The sequence below is a fragment of the Bos javanicus genome, chromosome 1, assembly GCF_032452875.1.
Source record: "Bos javanicus breed banteng chromosome 1, ARS-OSU_banteng_1.0, whole genome shotgun sequence".
In the NCBI taxonomy this organism is placed as follows: domain Eukaryota; kingdom Metazoa; phylum Chordata; class Mammalia; order Artiodactyla; family Bovidae; genus Bos; species Bos javanicus.
Genome location: NC_083868.1, coordinates 11010440 through 11032236, shown reverse-complemented (window position 1 = coordinate 11032236; position 21797 = coordinate 11010440). Strand labels below are relative to the sequence as shown.

Below are 21797 nucleotides of genomic sequence, written 5' to 3'. Positions count from 1 at the left end.
CAGAAGCCCTCTTTGGTTAACAGTAGCACTAGACAGACACGTAACAGGCAGGCACATGTCCATTTCTGGTTCCCATACCTTTCCTCAACTCAAATTTGTCCTTTTAAGAGCACTGGGGCTCCCCTGGTGGCTTAGATGGTGAAGAACCCACCTGCAATGCAGGAGGACCCACGTTTGATCCCTGGATGAGGAAGATCCCCTGGAGAAGAGAATGGCTACTCACTCCAGTATTCTTACCTGGAGAATTCCATGGATGGAGGAGCCTGGCTGGCTATAGTCCATGGGGTCACAGAGTCAGACATGACTGTGCAACTAACACTTACACTTTCACCAGGTTTAGATTTCAGCTAATACGGTATGCCATAGTAAAAATCTATTCCTTTCGAAGTGAGATAACCTAGTAAGACTGTTTTTTTCGACTTCACTTACAACAATCTCCAAAGTTTTACTAAAGAGACGTATTTATTGACACGAGAGAGTGTCAGATTTAAAAAGGCACAGTTGCCTTTTTTAAAAAAAAGAAAACTATAAAATAGAACTGTCTACTTACTGAAATTTTGATGCACCTGCTCTCCCACTTATCTGGCACATCTACTTGATATTCCATCCACTGGGCAAACACCACCATACAGCTTTAATCTATTTTCAAGGAAATTCCTTTGTAGAACCCTCCTCTCCTCCGCCCCCAGCATTCCTTGATCTATCTGCATAGCCTTTAATAGATACAGTGACCATTACACTGTAAGGGGAGAGGAGAGAGGTGAGTTATTGGGATAATAAGAACATTCAAGACAGGAGATGGAAGTTAAAACATAAAAGTCAGTCCCTGGACATATTCACAGTCACACCCGAGTTCCCTGAAAAAGCTATCATCAATGATTTCTGAACCGTTTCTTCATATTCTGGGAGCAGGTGTGACATCCCCCACTGAGAACACTCCTTCGTTCAGTCAGGGTGGCTCCTCTCCAGCAGTAAGTCTCCAAAATAAACAGGACACCTCAACACTCTGAGAAGACTCTGCCAAGTTCGGGGCAAATGGTACTCAGTTAATCCAAGGTCTCCTTCTGTTTTCATATAACCAAATAGGAGGATCTCAAAACAAAGAATTTGGGGACTTCCCTGGTGGTCCAGTGGCTAAGACTCCAAGCTCCCAGTGCAGGGGGCCTGGGTTCAGTCCCTGGCAGGGAACTAGATCCCACATGCTGTAACGAAGAGATCTCATGTCACAACTAAGATCCTGGACAGCAAATAAATAAATATAAAGTAAAATCAATCGATTAAGAAAAAAAAAAACAGAATTCAATACACTCAGCTGTATACCTAACATCACCAAATAATTTATTTGAAATCAGAATTAAAAGAACATTTGACAGCTATGAAATGTTTATTCTGTTACTTGTGGCCAGCTGTACAACTAATCTAGGACAAATTACCAGATCAATTTTACATTACTTCTTCAGGATTGTGGTTTCTCGACAACTTCGAACTTGGGGTCTAAAAAGAGGAAAGAAAGGTTCAAACTTAGTCATATTGCAATAAAGCATATTTTCTAAAAAACTTTAATATTTATCTCATCTATCTTCCAATTTTTTAAAGAAACATCTACACGTAAATATAACTTAAGATTTATTTAGGACTTAAAATGAACCAGGCTCTATGAATTTACATATATTACATCATTTAACTACAACTAAGACGACAGTATGATCTTACCCAAATGTCAGATTAGAAACAAGGACCAGTTAACTATCCAGAATCCCAGAGCCCATAATGATACTGTCAGGCGTTTGATTTTAGGTCCCCACCGTTTCACCTCTATGCTATGTGATCTCTTCCAGTGGCATTTACCACAGTGCTTGCCACACATGCCACTGTCCTAATACCTTCACATGTTCAGTTCAGTTGCTCAGTCATGCCCAGCTCTTTGCGACCCCATGGACCACAGCACGCCATGCTTCCCTATCCAGCACCAACTCCCGGAGCTTGCTCAAATTACATTCACGTGTAATTGTCATTTAATCCTCCAAACAACCCATGTAAATATTCTCTACTTAAAATGATCTCCCACAACAATGAACCTGTGATTACAAAGACTTACCTTCAAACGTGAAGTTAGGGAACGTATTCATGTCTGCTTTACCATACATTTGCTTAAGTTTAAAAAGCTCCCGGTCTAGGTCTTGCTGATATTCTGGGCCAGCATCAACAGGTCCTCCAGATGTCCTGTAGTGTACATGACCAAGTGAAAGTGTATTTTAAACATTAGTTTACAGAAACAAAATTAAGTTTCACAGATCTTCTGAGCGTAGACAAGAGCAGACTTTTCTGAAAGGTAACAAGTATTTCAATTTGAATGTAAATGTAAAATCAAACAATTTTAAATATGATGAGGGTTCACACAAATGAGGCAACTTCAAACAACATTCAAGGTCTGTCAGCATCAGTGTTATGAAAAGTCAGAATTTCTCAGCGTCTGAGCAGCAATAAGGTGTAAAGGCTAAGTCTATGCGCTTGGGGTGAATAACTGTTTGTTTTATTGTCAGTTCTACAATCTAGTTACTGTGTGAACTAGAGCAAGGCATGAAGCTCTCTAAACTCTAGTTTCTACACCGACAACTCCAAAATCCTACCTGACAGTGCTGAGGGAATTCAGAGACTGTGTACATGTACCACTCGTGGGCCAGTGCCTGGCACACCGTGAACACGCAGTTATCTACTATCACTGTGCTTTAAATCAAACACCACTGAAGGGTTTAAGTCTGTAACAGCGGCCTATCAAAGAAGCAAATTACTTCCTATCCTCAGAGGTTTTACCATTTACAAGAAAGAAAAAGTAGCACTTATAAACATTTATGCCGAGAGGCAGTCAGTTTAACAAAAAGCTACTGGAGGTGAGGGGTCACTTTTGCTAAGCTCAACAGGCAGATTGCATTTTAAAAAGGTGGCATTTGTGACAAACCATGCATTTGGGTCAGACTGTAATTTGAGACATTCTAAGACTCAAAAGCAAGGATGAGAAGGTGGGAAAGCATTGGCTGTATGTGGGAAATGCTAAGCAGCCTAGATGGAAAAGCTAGCAGGACCCAGATCACAGGAGGCCCAGAATGTATAGTCTGGGAGTCTGTATTTTGTTTGCTAAGCAATAAAATGACAAAATTAAAGAGCTGTGCTTTGTAAAGATAAACACAGCATCATGGATCAGCTGGGCTTCCCTGGCAGCTCAGATGGTAGAGTCTGCCGGCAATGTGGGAGACCTGGGTTTGATCCCTGGGTTGGGAAGATCCCCTGGAGAAGGGATACCCACTAAAGTATTCCTGCCTGGAGAATCCCCATGGACAGACAAGCCTGGCAGGCTATATAGTCCACAGGGTAGAAGAGTTGGGACACAACTGAGCGATTTTCACTTCACAGACCAGCAACGGGCCAATTAGACCTAATTAACTATTTGCACAAATTCTTTTTTGTCATAATGTTACTGCCCATTTAACAATGAACAATAAAAAAATTATAAGTGAAAATTCCATCAAGGCTAGTATTTTCACCTATGCCTATGATAAGGCATAGGATCTTATTTGTTATTTCCACAAAAAAATACTAAGCCAGCTCTAATTTAAGAACTTGTTAATGATGTTTCTTGTCACGGACTCAGTTTTCTTCTATATCAGTATGTACAACAGAAACTTTCTATGATAACAGAATACTCTGTGTCTGTGCTGTCTAACATGGTAACCACTAGCCATATCTGGTATTGAGCACCAGAAATGTGGCTAAAAGGCAAATGAGGAATTGAATTTTTATTTATACTCAATTAGAATTTGAATAGTCACATGTGGATAACAGCCACAGAAATATATAGCACAGTTCTAGACAGAGCCTTCTAACTGGATACTTGATGATTGACGATCATTGTCCAGTTCTTGGATCCACAAGCTTTTGGAAACATTACTCTTCCATGCCACCTTTCAAATGTACCAGCTAGAAAAGAGGATTCCTTCCAAGAAGTTCCCCAAACACTGAATGTGTCAGTACCTTATCACTTAATCTATTTTACCTTCTATTATATTTACTTGCTTACAAACTTTCTACCCTCTTAGACTTAAAGAATATTATGGAAATGCCAAGTGGCTTCTTTCTTTGTAGCCCACCATTCTCAATAGTCCAGTGCTCTGCATATGGTAGACAACTAAATAAAACAAAACTCTGAACTAATCTGTATCACTTTCCCAAAGATTTTGGGGTTAAATCTGATGATGGCTAAGGTCATTAATCACCTTCAAAACTTTGCGGTTCTGTAATTAGGTTTACCCTGGATTTGCTTTATACCATTTCAGAGTCTTCTGTCTTTTGACAGTCCCAGAAATATATTAACTATGGAAATAATGTTAAAGAAAAAAATGCTGTGCTTATACATTTCTCCCCAAATCAATTTAGTGGCCCCAAGATCACTAAATTGAGAGAATATTCTGAGTATATTTTCCCCATAATTAGTTTTATGACCTTAGGATAATCATTGTCCAAGGGGCTTAATTTTCTCAAATACGGTTCCTAAATGATTTCTAAGATCCTGGTATGGATCTTGTATGAATTGTATGGATCTTGTATGGTATACCTGTATGAATTGACTCCAGTTTATAATAAATGACATTACAATGGGGATATATCTAAAATGGCACTAGATTTAATGCAATTCTCCCTGGGAATTCATAATATAAAATTTGGGACTTAAAAAAAAATATATCAAGGTCCTCCTCTTTTTCTTTTGGAGCAGCTAATGAACCTGTACCACAGGGATCAGCTCAGTGAAGGTCTTAGACACTTTGAAACGCCAAGTAATTCTTTACCATCTCAAAACATACATACTTTGAATATGCACATTAACACCAAGGTTTGAATATGCACATTAACACCAAGGTCCGTGATCTACCCACTTACTCTCGCTTAGTTCTATATTCTCTAATCTTATCCACGAAGAGTTTCTGCACAGGATCAAGCTCCTTATTAAATGCCACTGCTGTAATACCAATGTTCCTCCTCCAAGAGACTGAGATTGCAGACTGAACAGCAGAGGACAACCTGAAGAGTCTCTGAAGAATCATGGTGATCCTGTTATTGGAAACAAGAACCAGCATGTGAAGATACATTAAGATTGACATAATTGTAAAAGCCCTGTAAAAGTGTTACAGTGGGTACCCAATTCTACTAAGTGCTACAGAACTCAGTGAATACTAAGAACAGTCACCTGACCAAAGATCCTTTTCCCTCTCTACCCCTCACTGCAAGTGTTCTGCTGCTCAAGTAAAAGGCCCTGGGATCTAGAATTCAGAATCACTCAGGCCTGCATGCACTCCACTAGGTCAGATGCAGAAAGAAAGCACAAAATCAGGGATGGCGTGTTTCTTCTCCACGAACTTTTTAGTCTTGACCGCCCACCCTCAGCAGAGAGACAGTAATACCGGTTCCAAAATTAGCCTACCAGGTTCCCCTGACTCCCTCACAAGGCAAAATGGGATATAAACAGGAAGCCTGGAGACAGCTGCCTCAACCTCAGTTTGCATTTCACAGGCCCACAGGGAGAGAAACTGCTCTGCCTGGTACAGCTGCAGGATTCCAGGCATTCATGAATACTGTAAAAACCAGATCTGAGTCCAAAAGAACCAGCAAGAAAAAACAGTAAGGGAGTCCAAAAAAACAAAACAACACACAAGGGAGTCCATCAACAAGAGAGGGAAAATCAAGCAGTACAACCTCATTATATGCAAACAGGAATTCCAAAAGAAAAAGAATAAGGAGATCATAGAACAATTAGAAGAAACTGCCCCAGATTAATAAAGGGCTGACCAAGCCATGTTGGAATGATAGAGTCACACTTCGATATAGCCTGGTCAAACTTCTGAACCTAACACGCTAACATGATTCCCCAGCTCCCCAAATGACTTAAACAAGCACCGTCACACCAAACTGTTAAATTTAACACTACTGCTCCAAGTGTGGTCTGAGGACTCTCAGTAGTACAGTGTTAGTGCTCCACTATAGTATCAAAATTGGGAATAAGCATTTAGAAACTTTTACAGCAATCTGACAGAGTAATTCATACCTGCAGAATTCAATAGTGAAAGTGAAAGTCGCTCAGTCACGTCCAACTCTTTGCGGCCCCATGGACTACACAGTCCATGGAATTCCCCAGGCCAGAATACTGGACTGGGTAACCTTTCCCTTCTCCAGGATCTTCCAAACCCAGGGATCAAACCCAGGTCTCCCGCACTGCAGGTGGAGTCTTTACCAGCTGAGCCACAAAGGAAGCAATTAAGAGTTCGTATTTTGTGTCTCCATGTTTTGTCTTTCATCTACTACATTTTCCAGTAATTCACTTTTACTGGATTCTTCAAAGAATCCACAAGGGCCAGGGGGAATGTGGCCCTTTACTAGTGAGAGTTGGAAAGCATTAAGCTAGAAGACTGAAGAGTGGCACTGCAGTTCTCTAATCGCGGCGGGGATGTCCCACAGGAAATACCTGGCAATGTTTGAAGACATTTTTGGTTGTCCTGACAGGGCGAATGTTACTAGCCTCTAGTGGGTAAAACCCAGCAGGCTGCCAAAATCCTGTAACAACAATAATAGCACCCTCCCCACAACAAAGAAATATTTGGTTCAAAACGTCAATAGTGCCGGGAAGCTCATGAAATCGCACATAAAAAGACTATCAAAATAAATCCTACAATCTACCAAATATCCTTCACCTACAGGATGAAAGAAAACTATTTGAATGACCTTAAGGTGCTACTTCCCTGGTGGCTCAGGTGTAAAGAATCTGCCTGCAATGCAGGAGACCCAGGTTCCATCCCTGGGTGGGGAAGATCCCCTGGAGAAGGGAATGGCAACCCCCTCCAGTATTCTTGCCTGAAGAATCCCATGGAGAGAGGAGCCTGTGGGCTATAGTCTATGGAGTCACAAAGAGTCGGGGACACAACTGAGTGACTAACACCCAAGGTGCTACTTAATATCATTCTCACTTCACACATACAGAAACTGTGGCTTAGAGGTAAGTACCTGATTCCAGGTTACACAACAGAATCTGACAGGACACAGGTACATTTTTAAAATTGTGCAACTCAGTGTATATTTTCCCTTTTGGCAACATAAACACAAACAACACTTTCCAATAGGGTCACCCTAACATCTGTTCAGACCTAGGTATTCTGCCAAGTACTTCCATACATATTCTCTCCTGGTACCCTTACAGCAATCCTGTTAAGAAACAGAGCAAAGTATTCTTAAGCCTCCTTCACAGATAGTAAGACAATATGCAAGACAGTTTATTAATGATCCCCAAATCACACCTAATTGTGCGTGGTCTTCTTCCTGAATTCCAAACCTATACATCATCATCTCTCATCCTTTCAGAAGTCTTATCTTGCTCTCGAACTCAATTTATCTAAAAAATGAACACATCTCACTATCAAAACTTGTTCCTTTTCCTCTGTTTCAGTTTTTTCCCCAAAGATTGAATATCTATTGCGAAACATACACGTCGTTACACAAATAGGTATTGACGTGTCCTACTCTTTACTACCTCATGGACTGTAGCCCACCAGGCTTCTCCATCCACGGAATTTTCTAGGCAAGAGAACTGGAGTGGGTTGCCATTTCCTTTTCCAGAGATCTTCACGACCCGGGGATCAAATCCGGGTCTCCCGCATTGCGGGCAGACGTTTTACCGTCTGAGCCACCAGGGAATCCAAATAGGTAATATAAAGTATCAACTATGATTAAGCCCTCTATTCAAGTACTATGCGAGGCCACGCACGCCAGCTATGACAGGGATTGGACATACGCAAAGAAATTGGGGAAAGCAACAGCTAGAAAAGAACACAGCAGAAGAAGCGGCCCTGTGCTGAGAGGGAGCATGGCTCTCCCGTTTACAGTGACGACTGGCCAGTACAAGGTTAGTGCTCTCCTCCAGGAAACCGTGATGTAAAACAAAAGCTGCTTAACCAAATTTCAGCACTACCAACATCTTTAGGTGGCGTCCAAACTTTTAAGATGACCATTGTCTTTTTCTCTCAAGTTCTATTCCTAAATAGTTCAGAACCACCTCCCACGCGTCCGGGATGAGCAGGCCTGGCTGCAGACCGGCCCCGCGGACATGACCTTGGGCTGCCCCAGACGGGCTGCAAGTCCACGAAGCGCCGGCCTCCCTGCAGCCCGCGCCACCCTGTGAGCCAGGCTGGCCCTCAGAGCGGGATTTTCTGGCTACTTATTGAATCTACAGCAAACTTCAAGGCCGAAAGGCGCCGAGGTCGAAAATAACCCCGGGCCAGGCCGTTAAGGCGCCCCGGGATATAAGACTGCTCTCTTTTCCAAAGTCCTAGAGGGAAAAGGGCATCCCAGACCTCGTGAAGAAACCCAAACCCAAATCCCAAGAGGCCACGTTAGTCCAGTTACCCTCCCAGTCACCTTGCACTCACTGCCGAACCGCCAGCCACCGCCGCCACCGCCCCGTTCTACTTCCGGCCCTGGCTCCGCCCCCACCCGCCTACCCGCCATCGCAATGCATTATGGGCCGCCGTTTCAGACGGTCGACACTCACCGGACAGGAAGCGTCTCGGAGACACTCTGCGACCGGACGGCTGTAGGTGAGACAGAAGCCAAACAGGAGGAGGAAGTGGAGGGTAAGTGCTTCCGGGTCCTCTAGTGACGCCTCCGCCATCTTTCCTTCGCCCAACTTGACCCGCTCTCTTTTTCCCTCTCGGAAATCGTGTGGTTTACGCATGCGCCCTTGGACTGGCCTGTCTCCTAGTTCAGTCCCCCGGGCCCCGAGTCAGCGTCCTATTCCTTGATTGACAGGGGAGAGGGGGGGTTGTTGAGATATACGATTGTGCAAAGTGACAGTGTAAAACAAAGCGAACTGGGGCGTTGCTGCTCCCTTGTGCCTCGTGAGCCTCCGTTGCCTTAGGCGTCCGTTTCGCGCAACCTGCTGGGAGTTGTAGTCCCGGACCCGGGGGTGCCTGGGAGGTGGAGGGGGGGTTGTTGTAGTTTCTCTGCGCCGTTTTCGCGGGAAGGGCCCAGGGGCCTCCCACTTCGAGTCGCGGGAGCTGCGGGTCTTACCGGGAGAGACGCTGCACGTGGAGCCCGCGCCGCTGCGCTTCTCAGCCGGCTCTGGAGTGCGGGCGGGGGCGACGGGGCCGAATCCGGAGCGGGTGAGTGCGGCCGCGGGGGAGGAAGAGAGCGCGGGCCCGCGCGGGCCGGCTTCGTTCCGGGGCCTTCTCCCCCACCGCGGCCCCCCCGCGGCCGCCTCTGTGTTTTGTTTCCGCTGGTCCCCGGCGCTGTGACTCCCATTTCCGTTCGTGGAGACTTGAGGGAGCCGGGTGGGGAGGGGCGGGGGAGGCTGTGCGGGGAGGGGCGGGGGGCGCGCGGCGCGGGGCTCCGCGAGGCCGCGCGCCCCCGGGGCCCGGGTAGTTCCTGTCACCTCTCGCCGCCCCCTCCCCTCCCTGTGCCCCTGCTCGGCTGTCCGCCGTGCTTCGCAGCCGCCGCGGTCGGGACCTGATCCCGACGCCCCTGGGATCTCACAGCACGATGCCATATCGATCTTCTTGCCAACTCAGCGATGCGCTCTCCCTTCGGGTCCAGTGGTCTTTCTAGAATTGTCTTACAGTTGCGTTAAAGCCATCTGTTTAATGTCTGTGGAGTCCATTGGGTTTCTTTTAAAAACGAGGAAGTGAGACGAGAAAACGATGGGTTAATGTGGCTTGTCAGCTTTTTAAGTGTATTTTTGCAGGCTGGAAGATAAGCCAACAACGTCTTTGTGTTTAGGAATCCCAGTTTGATTAGGTTAACGGCAGGGAGGACCACGCCTAATGTTGCACTGCAAGAGATTAGTGATTTAGAAAGACTCGCGGTAGTTCTGAGTCTTGGAGGCAGCAAAGGTTTAGAAGGGTCCACGTAAGCAAAGAACTGGGCAGGGATAACGTTCTTAGGTATTGTCTTAATGTCAAAAGAAACTGGGTCAACTAGTTCGAAAGTGGAGGGAACAATGAGTTATCTCTCTCTTGGGATTTGATCCAAGCTTTCCAGCCTTAATTATTTTGAGACAAATTCTGACGCTAGATGGACTTATGTCAGTTTTACCTGGATTGTGTCTACAGGAGCAGTGACATGAGGCTTGTATCATCTTAAAATAAGAATCTAAATAATGAGCTAGGTGTTTAATGGAGGAGCAGCAGGTGGAGGCTGAACAATTAAAACTGTTGACTTACCTCCCTCCAGCTTTTATTTATAAAACTTCAAGTCTAAAGGAAAATTCAAAAAATTATGCACTGAAATTGTACAAGGTACACCTTCACCCCCCAGAGACGCCAAGTTTGCCACACTTTGTCCACACTTGCTTTCTCTCTGCATGTGTACACACAGATGTCTGTGTTTACTTTTTCTTAGCTATTGACTTTTATCTTTAAAAACCAAAATGTCTTTTTTCTCAGACTATTTAATAGTATTTTTTAACTTGAGAAAAACTCCCAGATTACACTTGTATTTATTTATCCTTCATTTACTTATTGTCCTTCACTATGAAAAATTATTCTAAACTCTAAACTAATAACGTGCTCCAATGGAGAATAATCCTCAAGTTTATCTGTAGCTTTAAAAGATAGTGGTAAATATAACTATTTTAAAGAATACTAGCCTTTCCTGGAATTTTTAGTTAAATATAAATTTGTATTCGTTTTGTGAAGTGTTCTGAAAGCAGGTTAGGTTTAATCCAGGAAAAACCAGTGTCAAGGGACATTTTCCTGTGTGGAAAGTCTCCAGGTAATGCTGTCTTCTCCATTTTCTTAAGTTTTGACGTAGAATCCTGGGCAGTTGGCTCCAGGAGAAGAGCTAAGACCCACTCGAGCAATGACAGCAAAGATTTGGACAGCTTGCCAAATGTCTCCATTGCTTCTTTAGGCTTAATTTAGAGAATTGAGAAAGAAGATCAATTCAGAGACTTAAGTAACACAGTGTTTTCCAAAAGTGTATTGGATTCATACCCCAACACCCCCCCCCCCCACCTTTGGCACCTTTTGGAGACTGATCTCTAACTTTTTTGAAAGATCACAGTATAAATTTCTTTTAACAACTCTCTGTCTTAGTGCTTCTGTCAAGAGGTGTGCCAAGTATCCTTGTTGATCAAAGCCCTTAGGGCCATTTCTCTGGTAGGTACAGAAAACTGGATTCATCTTTTGGTGGGTGTAAGACAAAAGACACAATCAAGCCAAAGAGCAGGAGAAGAGATTTATTACTTAGAGCAAGAAGAACACTGTGGGATCTTTCCCAAAGCAGCAAAATTGGGAAAAGTCTTAAGCTAAGGGTACATGCATATTTATGAAGGAGCTTGAAGAGGAGAGTTCAAGATAGGATTGGGGCAGAGGTTGACAGCAACCAAGCTTTAGTTGATTGAAGTCACAAAGGTCAGAAAAGATCAATATTATCATCCTTTGGGTTATAGCTGATCTAGTGGTTGCCACTAGAGGAGGGTTTAAATTCTGCAGAGCAGCTCAAGAAAGGGCTTCAGGCTAATCTTTACCATGGAAACAGAACCTGGAGTTTTTATACTGATTTACTATCTTTGCTATTGTTATTCCTTAAGAACATTATTACTGAGCTGTATTCAAGGGTAAGCATTGTGGTTAGGCTTAGATCTCAAAATGGCTTAGGACAAAAATGGCTTCTGTTTGTCAAAAGCCATGCCTGATTCTTCTTTTCTGGGGACCTCCTAACCTATCTGCTTACGGTGCTTTCTTTTTTGTTGTTGTTTTAATTGTTTATTTGAATTTTGTTGGTCATGCTGCATGACCTGTGGGATATCAGTTCCCTGACTAGGGATGGAAACCATGCCCCCTACATTGGAAGCATGGAACTGTAATCACTGGACCACCAGGGAAATTCCTAAATTTCTTTTCTATTTTTCTGAAGTCCCTAGAAAATTCACTCGTTTTAAAAGTTGATTATGGAAATGGGAGTGGACTTGCGCGTGGACCCTGAAAAATAAAACAAATGACCCTTTTAAATGCTGTCCTGCTATAATATAAGCCTTAGTCCATTTCTCACTTTTTTTTGTATGGTTTTTATCCTTTGTGTGTTCATTATCTCTTTGTTTCTGACTGTTACTAAGGTTCCATAGTGTGTTTCACATTTTCTTGCATCTGCAGTACTCTCATCACAGGTTCGTGTATTGGCTCCTGCTTTCAGCTGTCTCCAGCAAAGCTACCCTTAACATACTATTATCAGTCACTGTGAGAATGTCTCTGGAATGCTTATCTAAGGGCAAGATTGCTGGGTCATAGGTATAATCCCTTTATTTGAGCAAGTGCTGCTAGCTGTTTCTCCAGAGTAGTCAGTCCTGTCTGTCTTCCATCAGCAGAGGCAGGATCCCTGTGCTCCAAGGTCCCTGCTGCTCTTTTCAGTATTCAGCATTCTGATCTTTGCCACACACACACAGAATAAGGTGAATAGCTTGAACGTGAGCATCTCCTCGTGTCCTTAGCCATTTTGGTTTCTCTTTAGGTGAGTTTCCTTCTTTACCTACTTTTCTACTTTGTCCTGACTTGGGGGGATTATTATCAACTTGTTCACTGTGTATTCCAGTAACTATTTCCTTATCATATATGGATTTTGGAAATGTCTTTTTCTACACTATATCCTGTCTGTCGAACGTAAATCTTAACTTTTATGTAATGAAATTATCAGGTTTTTTTCCTTATGATATATGTTTTTGGAATTTTAAGAAATGAATGCTTTTTCAAGAAATGAATCCTTTTTTATCCACAAAATTCCACCACTTTCTTCTGTTAGTTTTATAGCTTTACCTTTCACATTTAAGTCGTCTAGATTTCTGGAGTCAATTATACGGTGTGAAATGGTTCTCATCAGTCTGTTCAGTCACTCATTTGTGTCCGACTCGCTGCGACCTCATGGACTGCAGCACACTAGGCCTCCCTGTCCATCACCAACTCCTGAAGTTTACTCAAACTCATGTCTGTTGAGTCGGTGATGGCATCCAACCATCTTTTCCTCTGTTGTTCCCTCTCTTCTTGCCTTCAGTCTTTCCCAGCATCAGGGTCTTTTCCAGTGAGTCAGCTCTTTGCATCAGGTGTTCAAAGCATTGGAGCTTCAGCTTCAGCATCTGTCCTTCCAATGAATATTCAGGACTGATTTCCTTTAGGACTGACTGGTTTGATTGCCTTGCAGTCCAAGGGATTCTCAAGAGTCTTCTCCAACACCACAGTTCAAAAGCATCAATTCTTTGGCACTCAGCTTTCTTTATAGTCCAACACTCACATGACTACTGGAAAAACCATAGCTTTGACTAGACGGACCTTTGTCATAAAAGTAATGTCTTTGCTGTCTAGGTTGGTCATAGCTTTTCTTCCAAGGAGCAAGCATCTTTTAATTTTATGACTGCAGTCACCATGTGCAGTGATTTTGGAGCCCAAGAAAATAAAGTTTGTCACTGTTTCCATCGTTTCCCCATCTGTTTGCCGTGAAATGATGGGATCGGATGCCAGTCTTTGTTTTTTGAATTGAGTTTTAAGCCAGCTTTTTCAAGAGGCTCTTTAGTTCCTCTTCACTTTCTGCCATAAGAGTGGTATTATCTGTGTATTTGAGGTTATTGATATTTCTCCTGGCAGTCTTGATTCCAGCTTGTGCTTCACCCAGCCCAGCATTTTGCATGATGTACTCTGCATATAAGTTAAATAGGCAGGGTGACAATATATAGCCTTGATGTACCCCTTTCCCAATTTGGAACCAGTCTATTGTTCCATGTCCAGTTGTAACTTGCTTTTTGACTTACATACAGATTTCTCAGGGGGCAGGTAAGGTGGTCTGGTATTCCGATCTCTTTCAGAATTTTCCACAGTTTGTTGTGATCTACACAGTCAAAGGCTTTGACATAATAAAGCAGAAGTAGGTGTTTTTCTGGAATTCGCTTGCTTTTTCTCTGATCCACTGGATGTTAGCAATTTGGATCCCTGGATCTTCCCTACCCAGGGATTGAACCCAGGTCTCCCACATTGCAGGCAGATTCTTTACCAGCTGAGCCACAAGGGAAGCCCAAGAATACTGGAGTGGGTAGCCTATCCCTTCTCCAGCAGATCTTCCTAACGCAGGAATCGAACCGAGTCTCCTCCATTGCAGGTGGATTCTTTACCAACTGAGATATAGGGAAGTCCAAAAATGGCAACTGTTTGAAATACAGGAGCCCCAAGGATCTGCTCATAGATGAAAGTTGCTCAGTTGTGTCCAACTCTTTGCAACCCCATGGGCTGTCTTTGCAGTCTATGGAATTCTCCAGGCCAGAATACTGGAGTGGGTAAGCTCTTCCCTTCTCCAGGGGATGTTCCCAACCCAGAGATCGAACCCAAGTCTCCTGCATTGCAGGCAGATTCTTTACCAGCTGAGCCACCAGGGAAGCCCCTTGGGTTTTTATAACATTCACTTATTAAACACACTTTAATACAGTGCCTACAAAAGGAGCGGCACTGTTCAAAGTTCTGTGTATACATCTGTCAACAAATACGCCTTCCCAGGTGAGCTTATGCTGTTCTATAAGGTCCCTACTGGGTTACTGCCACCGGTGTTTTGCTTTAGTGCTCATGTTGAATTCCAGTTTTAACACATAGTATCAATTAAGAAATAGGCTTTATGAAGAAAGGAAAGACTGACTAGGCTGTGGTCAGCAAGAAAGAAGAACAAAAGCCCTTCATTCTTCTGTCATCCCAAACAAAACCTGCTGGGGCCTAGGCATTCTGCTGGATGTGCATGATGTGTATCTGTTCCAGTGGGGAGCCCCATCCTCTTATTATTCTTCTTTCTTGTTATGGAGGAGCTGTGAGAGGAGCCTTTATAGTGAGGGAGAAATCAGATCATTTTTATACCGGAAAGTCTAGATTCAGATGCCAGAATTTAGAGACTAAGTTATCAGAAAACCAGCTCCCCAATAGTTGGAGATTTTTGGACCTGAGGAGAGTTACAACCCTCTCTAAAGTGGGAAAGAAGACTTACTAGTTTCCTAGAACTACAGTAACAAATTACTACAAACTTAGTGGCTTGAAAACACCAACTTACTGTCATACGTTCCTGAAGTCAGAAGTCTGAAATGGGTCATTCTTGGCTAAAATCAGGTGTTGGCAGAGTTGTATTTCTTCTGGAGGCTCTGGGGGAAGGTCTGTCTCCTTTCTTTTTCCAAATTTTAGAGACTGCTTGTCTTCCTTGGATTGTGGCTCTTTTTTTTTCATCTTCAAAGCCAATCACAGCCTGTCAGTCGTCCTCACTTTGAATCTCTCTGGATCTCTTTAGATTCTTCCTCTCTAATGATTCTTGTGATTTCACTGGACTCACCTGGATAATCGAGGATGATCTCTATTATAAGGTCAGCTGATTAGTAAACGTCCCAAGAAGCGCAGTGGTAAAGAATCTTGTCTGCCAGTGCAGGAGATACAAGAGATGTGAGTTCAGTCCCTGGGTCAGAAGATCCCCTGGAGGAAGAAATGGCAACCCACCCCAATATTCCTGCCTGGGGAATACCATGGACAGAGGAGTCTGGCAGGCTACAGTCCGTGGGGTCTCTAATAGTCAGACACAACTGACCGACTGAGCATGCATGCAAAGTGAAGTAGTAACAACCTGCAACTTACAGCATTAACACCTTGGAAATGGCCATAAAGGAATGCCAACATATGCAGCTATTTTATACATTACTTAGCATTTTATAAAATTATAACGTTTTAGTATTGGTAGTGCAAATGGTACAGAATGGCACATAATGTATCAATGGTACAAAAATCAATGGAAGTTTAATGTAAGTAAAATTTTTACATGTGAGAATTAAAAACTGATGTAATAGTTTGATTAAAAGGTATAAAACCACATCTGAAAAATAATCATAAATAATTCTAGTGTGTAATCAGGGCAATAATTCACATATCTGTGATTTTGTTACTTTATTTTGCCATTTGAGAATATTGTACTGGCATGTATAAAGTATGTAATTTGTAACATAAATCATAGCTTGGGTTAATTTTTAATTAGCTAATTTTTAATTTAGCTTACTCTGTCAATAGTGGTTTACAGTAAACTCTGCTAATAAAGTACAGCTTTTTAGCTGGACAGTTGTAAATTTTTCAACTCCATGTTGATCCCCCTCACCCCCACCATGCTGTGTGGCATGTGATTATCTTAGTTCCCTCACCAGGGATCAAACTCAGGCCCACTGCAGTGGAAGTGCAGAGTCCTAACCACTGGGAATTCCCATGTTGATTTTTAAGGTGCAGGTTTAAATCTGTTATTAAGACCGAACTGCTGTAATAACCGTCGACATGCCTTTCACTTGATTTTGAAGTAATCTTAATTAATTTGTTGACTGAGACTAGGGTCAAAAACATCCCAGTAAATCCAAGGGAATGATATTGATGTCATGTCAGACTGGTAAACACCATTTAAACAAAAACTGGTTTATAAATATTGCTTGTGGATTGTCTTTTATATGTGAAGATTGCTTCCTCCTCTTCTGCTTACCCTCGGGTTTTATTTGAATTGGGTCTTTACTTCTTGTGTAACGTGTCTGCTTATGCGTTTCAGAATGTCTTAAAATTTAACTCTTGTAGGGCTGAACTTTTGAAATACTTCAGCCATGACGAAAAGAGAAGCAGAGGAGCTGATAGAAATCGAGATTGATGGAACAGAGAAAGCAGAGTGCACAGAAGAAAGGTTGGTATTTTTTTAATTTACTATTTTTTATATTATCAACATGCCTAATTAAAATAAGAATAGCCAAGTTCTTTGAGGACCTTTTTTTTTTAATCTTCCCAACTGACCCCAACATTTTGAGGGATAATGTATTGCCTTTTTCCTCTGACTTAATGGCTTTGTAGCTGGAAGGAAAAGATAGTTTTAAACTAAAGATGGTAGTAAGCATAGGTAATAATGGTCAAGCAATTGATTGTGGTGGTTTCTACCCTTCAGACACTGTTGGATTCTTTTTCCTTTTGTCAGTGCTGATTTCTTTTATTTCAGCAAGAGTTTAATTCACAGCCTGAACTAGTTCAACAAATAGTAATTATCAGGAGTACATCAATAAATGAGACTCTAATCTGCCCTGGTAGAGACTACCTTATATTTGAAGAAACACACAGCTGTATGAGCCATCATCAGGCAGGCAGGCAGGCAATTCAGTTGCTTAATCCTGTCTGACTCTTTGCGACCCTATGGACTGCAGCAAGCCAGGCCTCCCTGTCCATCACCAACTCCCAGAGCTTGCTGAAACTCATGTCCATCGAGTCAGTGATGCTATCCAACCATCTCGTCCTCTGTCGTCCCCTTCTCCTCCTGCCCTCAATCTTTCCCAGCATCAGGGTCTTGTCCAGTGAGTCAGGTCCTTGCATCAGTTGGCCAGAGTATTGGAGCTTCAGCTTCAGCATCCGTCCTTCCAGTGAATATTCGGTACTGATTTCCTTTAGGATTGACTGGTTTGATCTCCTCGCAGTCCTTGGACTGAAAGACTCTCAAGAGTCTCCTCCAATGCCACAGTTCAAAAGCATCAGTTCTTCGGTGCTCAGCTTTCTTTATAGTCCAGCTCTCACATCCATACACGACTACTGGAAAAACCATAGCTTTGACTAGACGAACCTTTGTCGGCAAAGTAATGTCTCTGCTTTTTAATATGCTGTCTAGGTTGGTCGTGAGCCATCATAGTACTAAGCATATAGAGAAGTGAAAGGTGTTAGTTTTTGGAATAGTAATAGAATACTGCTTACTCCATTAAGGAAGGTGAGCAGTGGTAATGAGTTCAGGATCCAAGGAGAGAATATGACTGAAAAGAGGGATTTGGGAGTCAAGGACAAGGAAGGTAATCACTAATGGTCCTAGTTTACTCTGGAAAGCAAGAGCTGAGATAATGTAGTAAAAGTAAAAGGGGCTGAAGAGTGCTGCAGAGCTTCAGTAGAACTCCAGTGGGAATAGACAGATTACTAAGGTTGAGTAGCTTGCTTAAAGTTGAGCGTGCAACTGAGATGAAAGACCTAAATTGTTTAAAAATTACTATTTTATTGTGGTAAGAACATTTAACACAGTATCTGCCCTCAGTAAATTTTTAAGTGTACCATACAGTATTGTCAGCTGTAGGCACAATCTTGTGCAATAGATCTTTTGCAACTTTTCTGTCTTGCATAATTGAGATTTTTGTGCCAGTTAATTAGCAGCTCTTCTGCCCTGTGGCCATGATTACTCATGAAGCCATGGTTACTCAGGCCACTTCATCTGCTCAGGCAAGACGTCTTGCTCTGGCTTAAAATACAAACCTCGTTTTAGTAACCCCCCACCCTGTCCTCGCCCATCATGCCCTGGCATGGAAACATTTTCCTGGCCAAAAAGGTCTAAAATACCTTGATGTGACTGCACAGGAGACATTAAGTTTTGAATGGAGCTTTTCAGCATGTTTGATTATGCTATTTTCTCCAGCAGAAGAAACAATAGGCTGTATATACATACATACATACACTCATTTATGTAACACGTTACTCCAGAACTTCACAGCTTAAAACACCCAACAGTTATTCTTGCACAGAGTTTCTCAGAGTCAGAAGCCCCTCATCCAGTCAGTTAGCTGCTTGGTTCTGGCTCAGAGACTCTCAAGAGCTTGCAGTTAAGCTGTCTGTCTGGGCTACAGTCATCTGAAGTGTTGGCTGACGGTAGCATATCTGTTTCTAAAATCACTCATAAGACCGGTGACAGGGCCATTCACTTCCTCAGCATATGGGCTTCTGTGTAGGGCTGCTCGCCACATGTGGCTGGCTTTCCCTGAAGCAAATGGTCCGAGGGAGCATTCACCAGTGTCTTTTTAAATAAGTTAATCTAAGAAGCAGTACTTGTATCACTCTGCCGTAGTCCTTTGGTCACACAGTCCAGCCTTGGGACAGTTTGGGAGGGAACTGTAAAAAGCTCTAAATATTAGAAGGTGAGGGTCATTTGAGCTGTCTTGAAGCCTGACATGAGTATATTTATGTTTTTGTACACACATGTATGTATAAATGATCCACAGAGTGTAAAGTTTTTACTGTTTGACTTCGTAGAGAAGACCTTTGTTGATGTCTCCTGTAAGAGGTTGGTAGTTACTGTGATTGTAGTTACTGTTGACTTGGGGAGTAGCTATGTGAAACGAGCAGTTAGAGTTTCTAGCTGTAGCAGAGTGCTATGCAGGAATGTTGATCCAGTGATGTGAGATCATCCACATTTTCTCAAGGGAAATTGGTAATCAGATTTTTTTATATGAATCTCCCAAGGTTTAAATGATGGCAACAGAATGTTAAAAAATGTTTTAAATGTTGATCCTATGTAAAATGGGTCCTTAAAAATCTGTGTTAAAGTGACATCTGACTCTTGTAAAGATTATTGTTACCAAAAAATATATATATATAGCCCACTCTGCTATAGCTGAAGAGTTTGTGAAAATATTTACATAGCCAAAAGACCCTTAACAAATTTACCTTAACAAATAGTAATAATAATGTTTATTATTTTAATATAATTTTTTTTCAGTCATGAGTGGTCTCTTTTATAAATTTTAAGTTTTAGGAATTTAGGCTACATATATTCACTGAATATTATGTATTTATTGAATTATACTTGGAATTTATGTGAAAATGTAATGACAAATTTTTAAGGACACACTTTTTGACAACTATAAGTGAGATTTAAACCATATTTAAATTAAACATGTGAAACTTGATTGAATTGTAGATTTACCAATTCAGCAAATACTTACTGGTATCTACTTTCCATTTGGCCTCAAGTAAGGATTCACAAAAGATATATAAAATTACTTACCAAAGATTTTACTCTTAAGGAACTTAACGGTTTTTTGTAGAACTTAGAATATGAAGTTGGAGAAGGAAATGGCAACCCACTTCAGTGTTCTTGCCTAGAGAATCCCAGGGATGGAGGAGCCTGGTGGGCTGCCGTCTATGGGGTCGCACAGAGTGGAACACGACTGAAGTGACTTAGCAGAATATGAAGTAAAAATGCAAAAGAGCACATAGAAAGTTTTAAAGGAAGAATATAACTTTTTAAGGTGAATCTAGACTGATTATAACCAATAGTTTTCAGATTAGATGGAAAATATTTTATATAACCTGTATTTTCATATCTTATGACTTGTATTATTGTGTTGATTTTGGGAAGTAGAGATACCATACAAGTTTTGAGGAGACTTTTTATATTCCTTTCTGAGCCTGAAATTCTTCAAAATAACTTGGAAATATAAATGCAGACATTTCCCCTTAAATATTTTAGTGTAAGCAATATTAGTATGCACACACACACACAAGTACGTGCGTGTATGTGTGTATGATGTGGTCTATTTGCAAAGGTGCCTTAAATTTCAAGCTTGCATTTCTTTGTGTAATGTGATTCGTTATTAAGTTTGGCAACACTAGTTGATGATGAGCCTACCACTATAAAAGGTGTCTGTGCAGAAATGAGTTTCAAAGACCAGAAATGTGTTTTGGAATTGAATTTTGTTTTGAACATATTGTTGGGTTAATATCCAGGGTAAGAAGGTAATTGTTAACCATTACATTCTTTAACATTGGGTCCTCTAACACTGTATTCTTCAGCATTGTAGAACAGACCTACACTCCAGCTGAATGTGTAAGTCAGGCCATAGACATCAATGAGCCAATAGGCAATTTAAAGAAACTACTAGAACCAAGACTGCAGTGTTCTTTGGATGCTCACGAAATTTGCCTGCAAGATATCCAGGTATTATTATTTTCTTTTTTGAGATTTATATTTCAGCATTTACGTCTGCATTAGAAATGGCTTTGTTGTTACTGTTGGCCTTTTCTAACTATAGCCTTTATCTCCCCTTTCTCTCCATTTGGCCTATATTTTTATAAAATGTAAGCATTTAGAAATAGAGTTCTTTCAGAAACATTTCTTCCACTTAGAATTATTTTTAAAAGATTGAGTAATAAATCAAACTTTGCTTTTTTACCTGGACAAATGTAAAGTGGGAAGTTTAAATACAGTTTAATCAGAGCTTAAACGTAGCTTCTGCACATTGACCTTGAAAGTTGAAGAACTGTGCCCTCACATCCTGTTTCTAACTAACTTTTAACTTGTTTGTACATTCGTTTCCTCCTTTTTTAGATTTTTGACCAAATGATTTTATATTCCCTTCCATCTTTGTTTGCTCCAGCAGTAAGTTTTGGATAAAAATTTACCACTATATGTATATTTCTTGGAGATTGTTGCAATAGGAGTTTACCTGTGGTTTGCAGCATATTTATAGTCATGTTTTATGGTATTCTTTCAAGAAAGGGAGTATTTTTATGTATAAAAAGTAGTTGCCTATATGCTATGCTAAGTCACTTCAGTCGTTTCCAACTCTGTGCGACCCCATAGATGGCAGCCCACCAGGCTCCCCCATCCCTGGGATTCTCCAGGCAAGAACACTGGAGTGGGCTGCCATTCCTTCTCCAATGCATGAAAGTGAAAAGTGAAAGGGAAGTCGCTCAGTCATGTCCGACTCTTAGTGACCCCATGGATTGCAGCCTAACAGGCTCCCCCGTCCATGGGATTTTCCAAGCAAGAGGTACTGGAGTGGGGTGCCATTGCCTTCTCCGAGTTGCCTATATAGGGTTGCTCAAATAGTTTCTTCAGACCTTTCTTGAACATATGAATAAGTACTAGAGATTTATTTTGTTTTTCTAATGCTGTCTTACATATATCATGTCATCTTTTCAAATGTTTGGTTTGGTTTATTC

The 21797-nt window shown here is 41.8% G+C and overlaps 2 protein-coding genes across 11 annotated transcripts in view; one reads left to right on the top strand and one right to left on the bottom strand.

The window, feature by feature from the left end:
* Positions 1-1313: 1313 nt before the first annotated feature.
* ATP5PF (ATP synthase peripheral stalk subunit F6) lies at positions 1314-9580 on the bottom strand. 4 transcript variants are annotated; one of them, XM_061425264.1, is made up of 5 exons: positions 9106-9192; positions 8588-8627; positions 4933-5103; positions 2099-2223; positions 1314-1494 (listed from the first exon to the last, which is right to left on the bottom strand). In XM_061425264.1, the coding sequence occupies exons 3-5, from the start codon at positions 5094-5096 to the stop codon at positions 1457-1459; spliced, it is 327 nt and encodes a 108-aa protein (XP_061281248.1). In that variant the 5' UTR covers positions 5097-5103; positions 8588-8627; positions 9106-9192; the 3' UTR covers positions 1314-1456. The 4 variants fall into 4 exon arrangements, with proteins under 4 accessions (XP_061281248.1, XP_061281406.1, XP_061281481.1 ...); XM_061425422.1 differs by lacking the exons at positions 8588-8627; positions 9106-9192 and adding an exon at positions 8455-8542; XM_061425497.1 differs by lacking the exons at positions 8588-8627; positions 9106-9192 and adding an exon at positions 8466-8534.
* GABPA (GA binding protein transcription factor subunit alpha) overlaps positions 8570-21797 on the top strand; it is a 38281-nt gene continuing 25053 nt past the window's right edge. Inside the window, exons 1-4 of one of the 7 annotated variants that reach the window (XM_061424875.1) lie at positions 9646-9735; positions 12395-12540; positions 16641-16743; positions 20646-20790. In XM_061424875.1, coding sequence (XP_061280859.1) covers positions 16667-16743; positions 20646-20790 — 222 coding nt within the window. In that variant the 5' untranslated portion in view covers positions 9646-9735; positions 12395-12540; positions 16641-16666. Of the gene's footprint in view, positions 8670-9109; positions 9198-9645; positions 9736-10727; positions 10804-12394; positions 12541-15512; positions 15836-16640; positions 16744-20645; positions 20791-21797 lie in introns of those variants that run through there. The other 6 variants (XM_061424981.1, XM_061424902.1, XM_061424794.1 and 3 more) reach the window with 6 other exon arrangements.

What these genes read in the sequence shown, in the direction of transcription:
- ATP5PF (XM_061425340.1), bottom strand. Translation starts at nt 9,580, where the DNA reads ATGGCATCGTGCTGTGAGATCCCAGGGGCGTCGGGATCAGGTCCCGAC. An exon ending in CACGTGCAGCGTCTCTCCCG is followed by an intron (nt 9,006 to 9,105) that starts GTAAGACCCGCA and finishes TCCACCTCCCAG; the next exon opens with GCACCCCCGGGTCCGGGACT.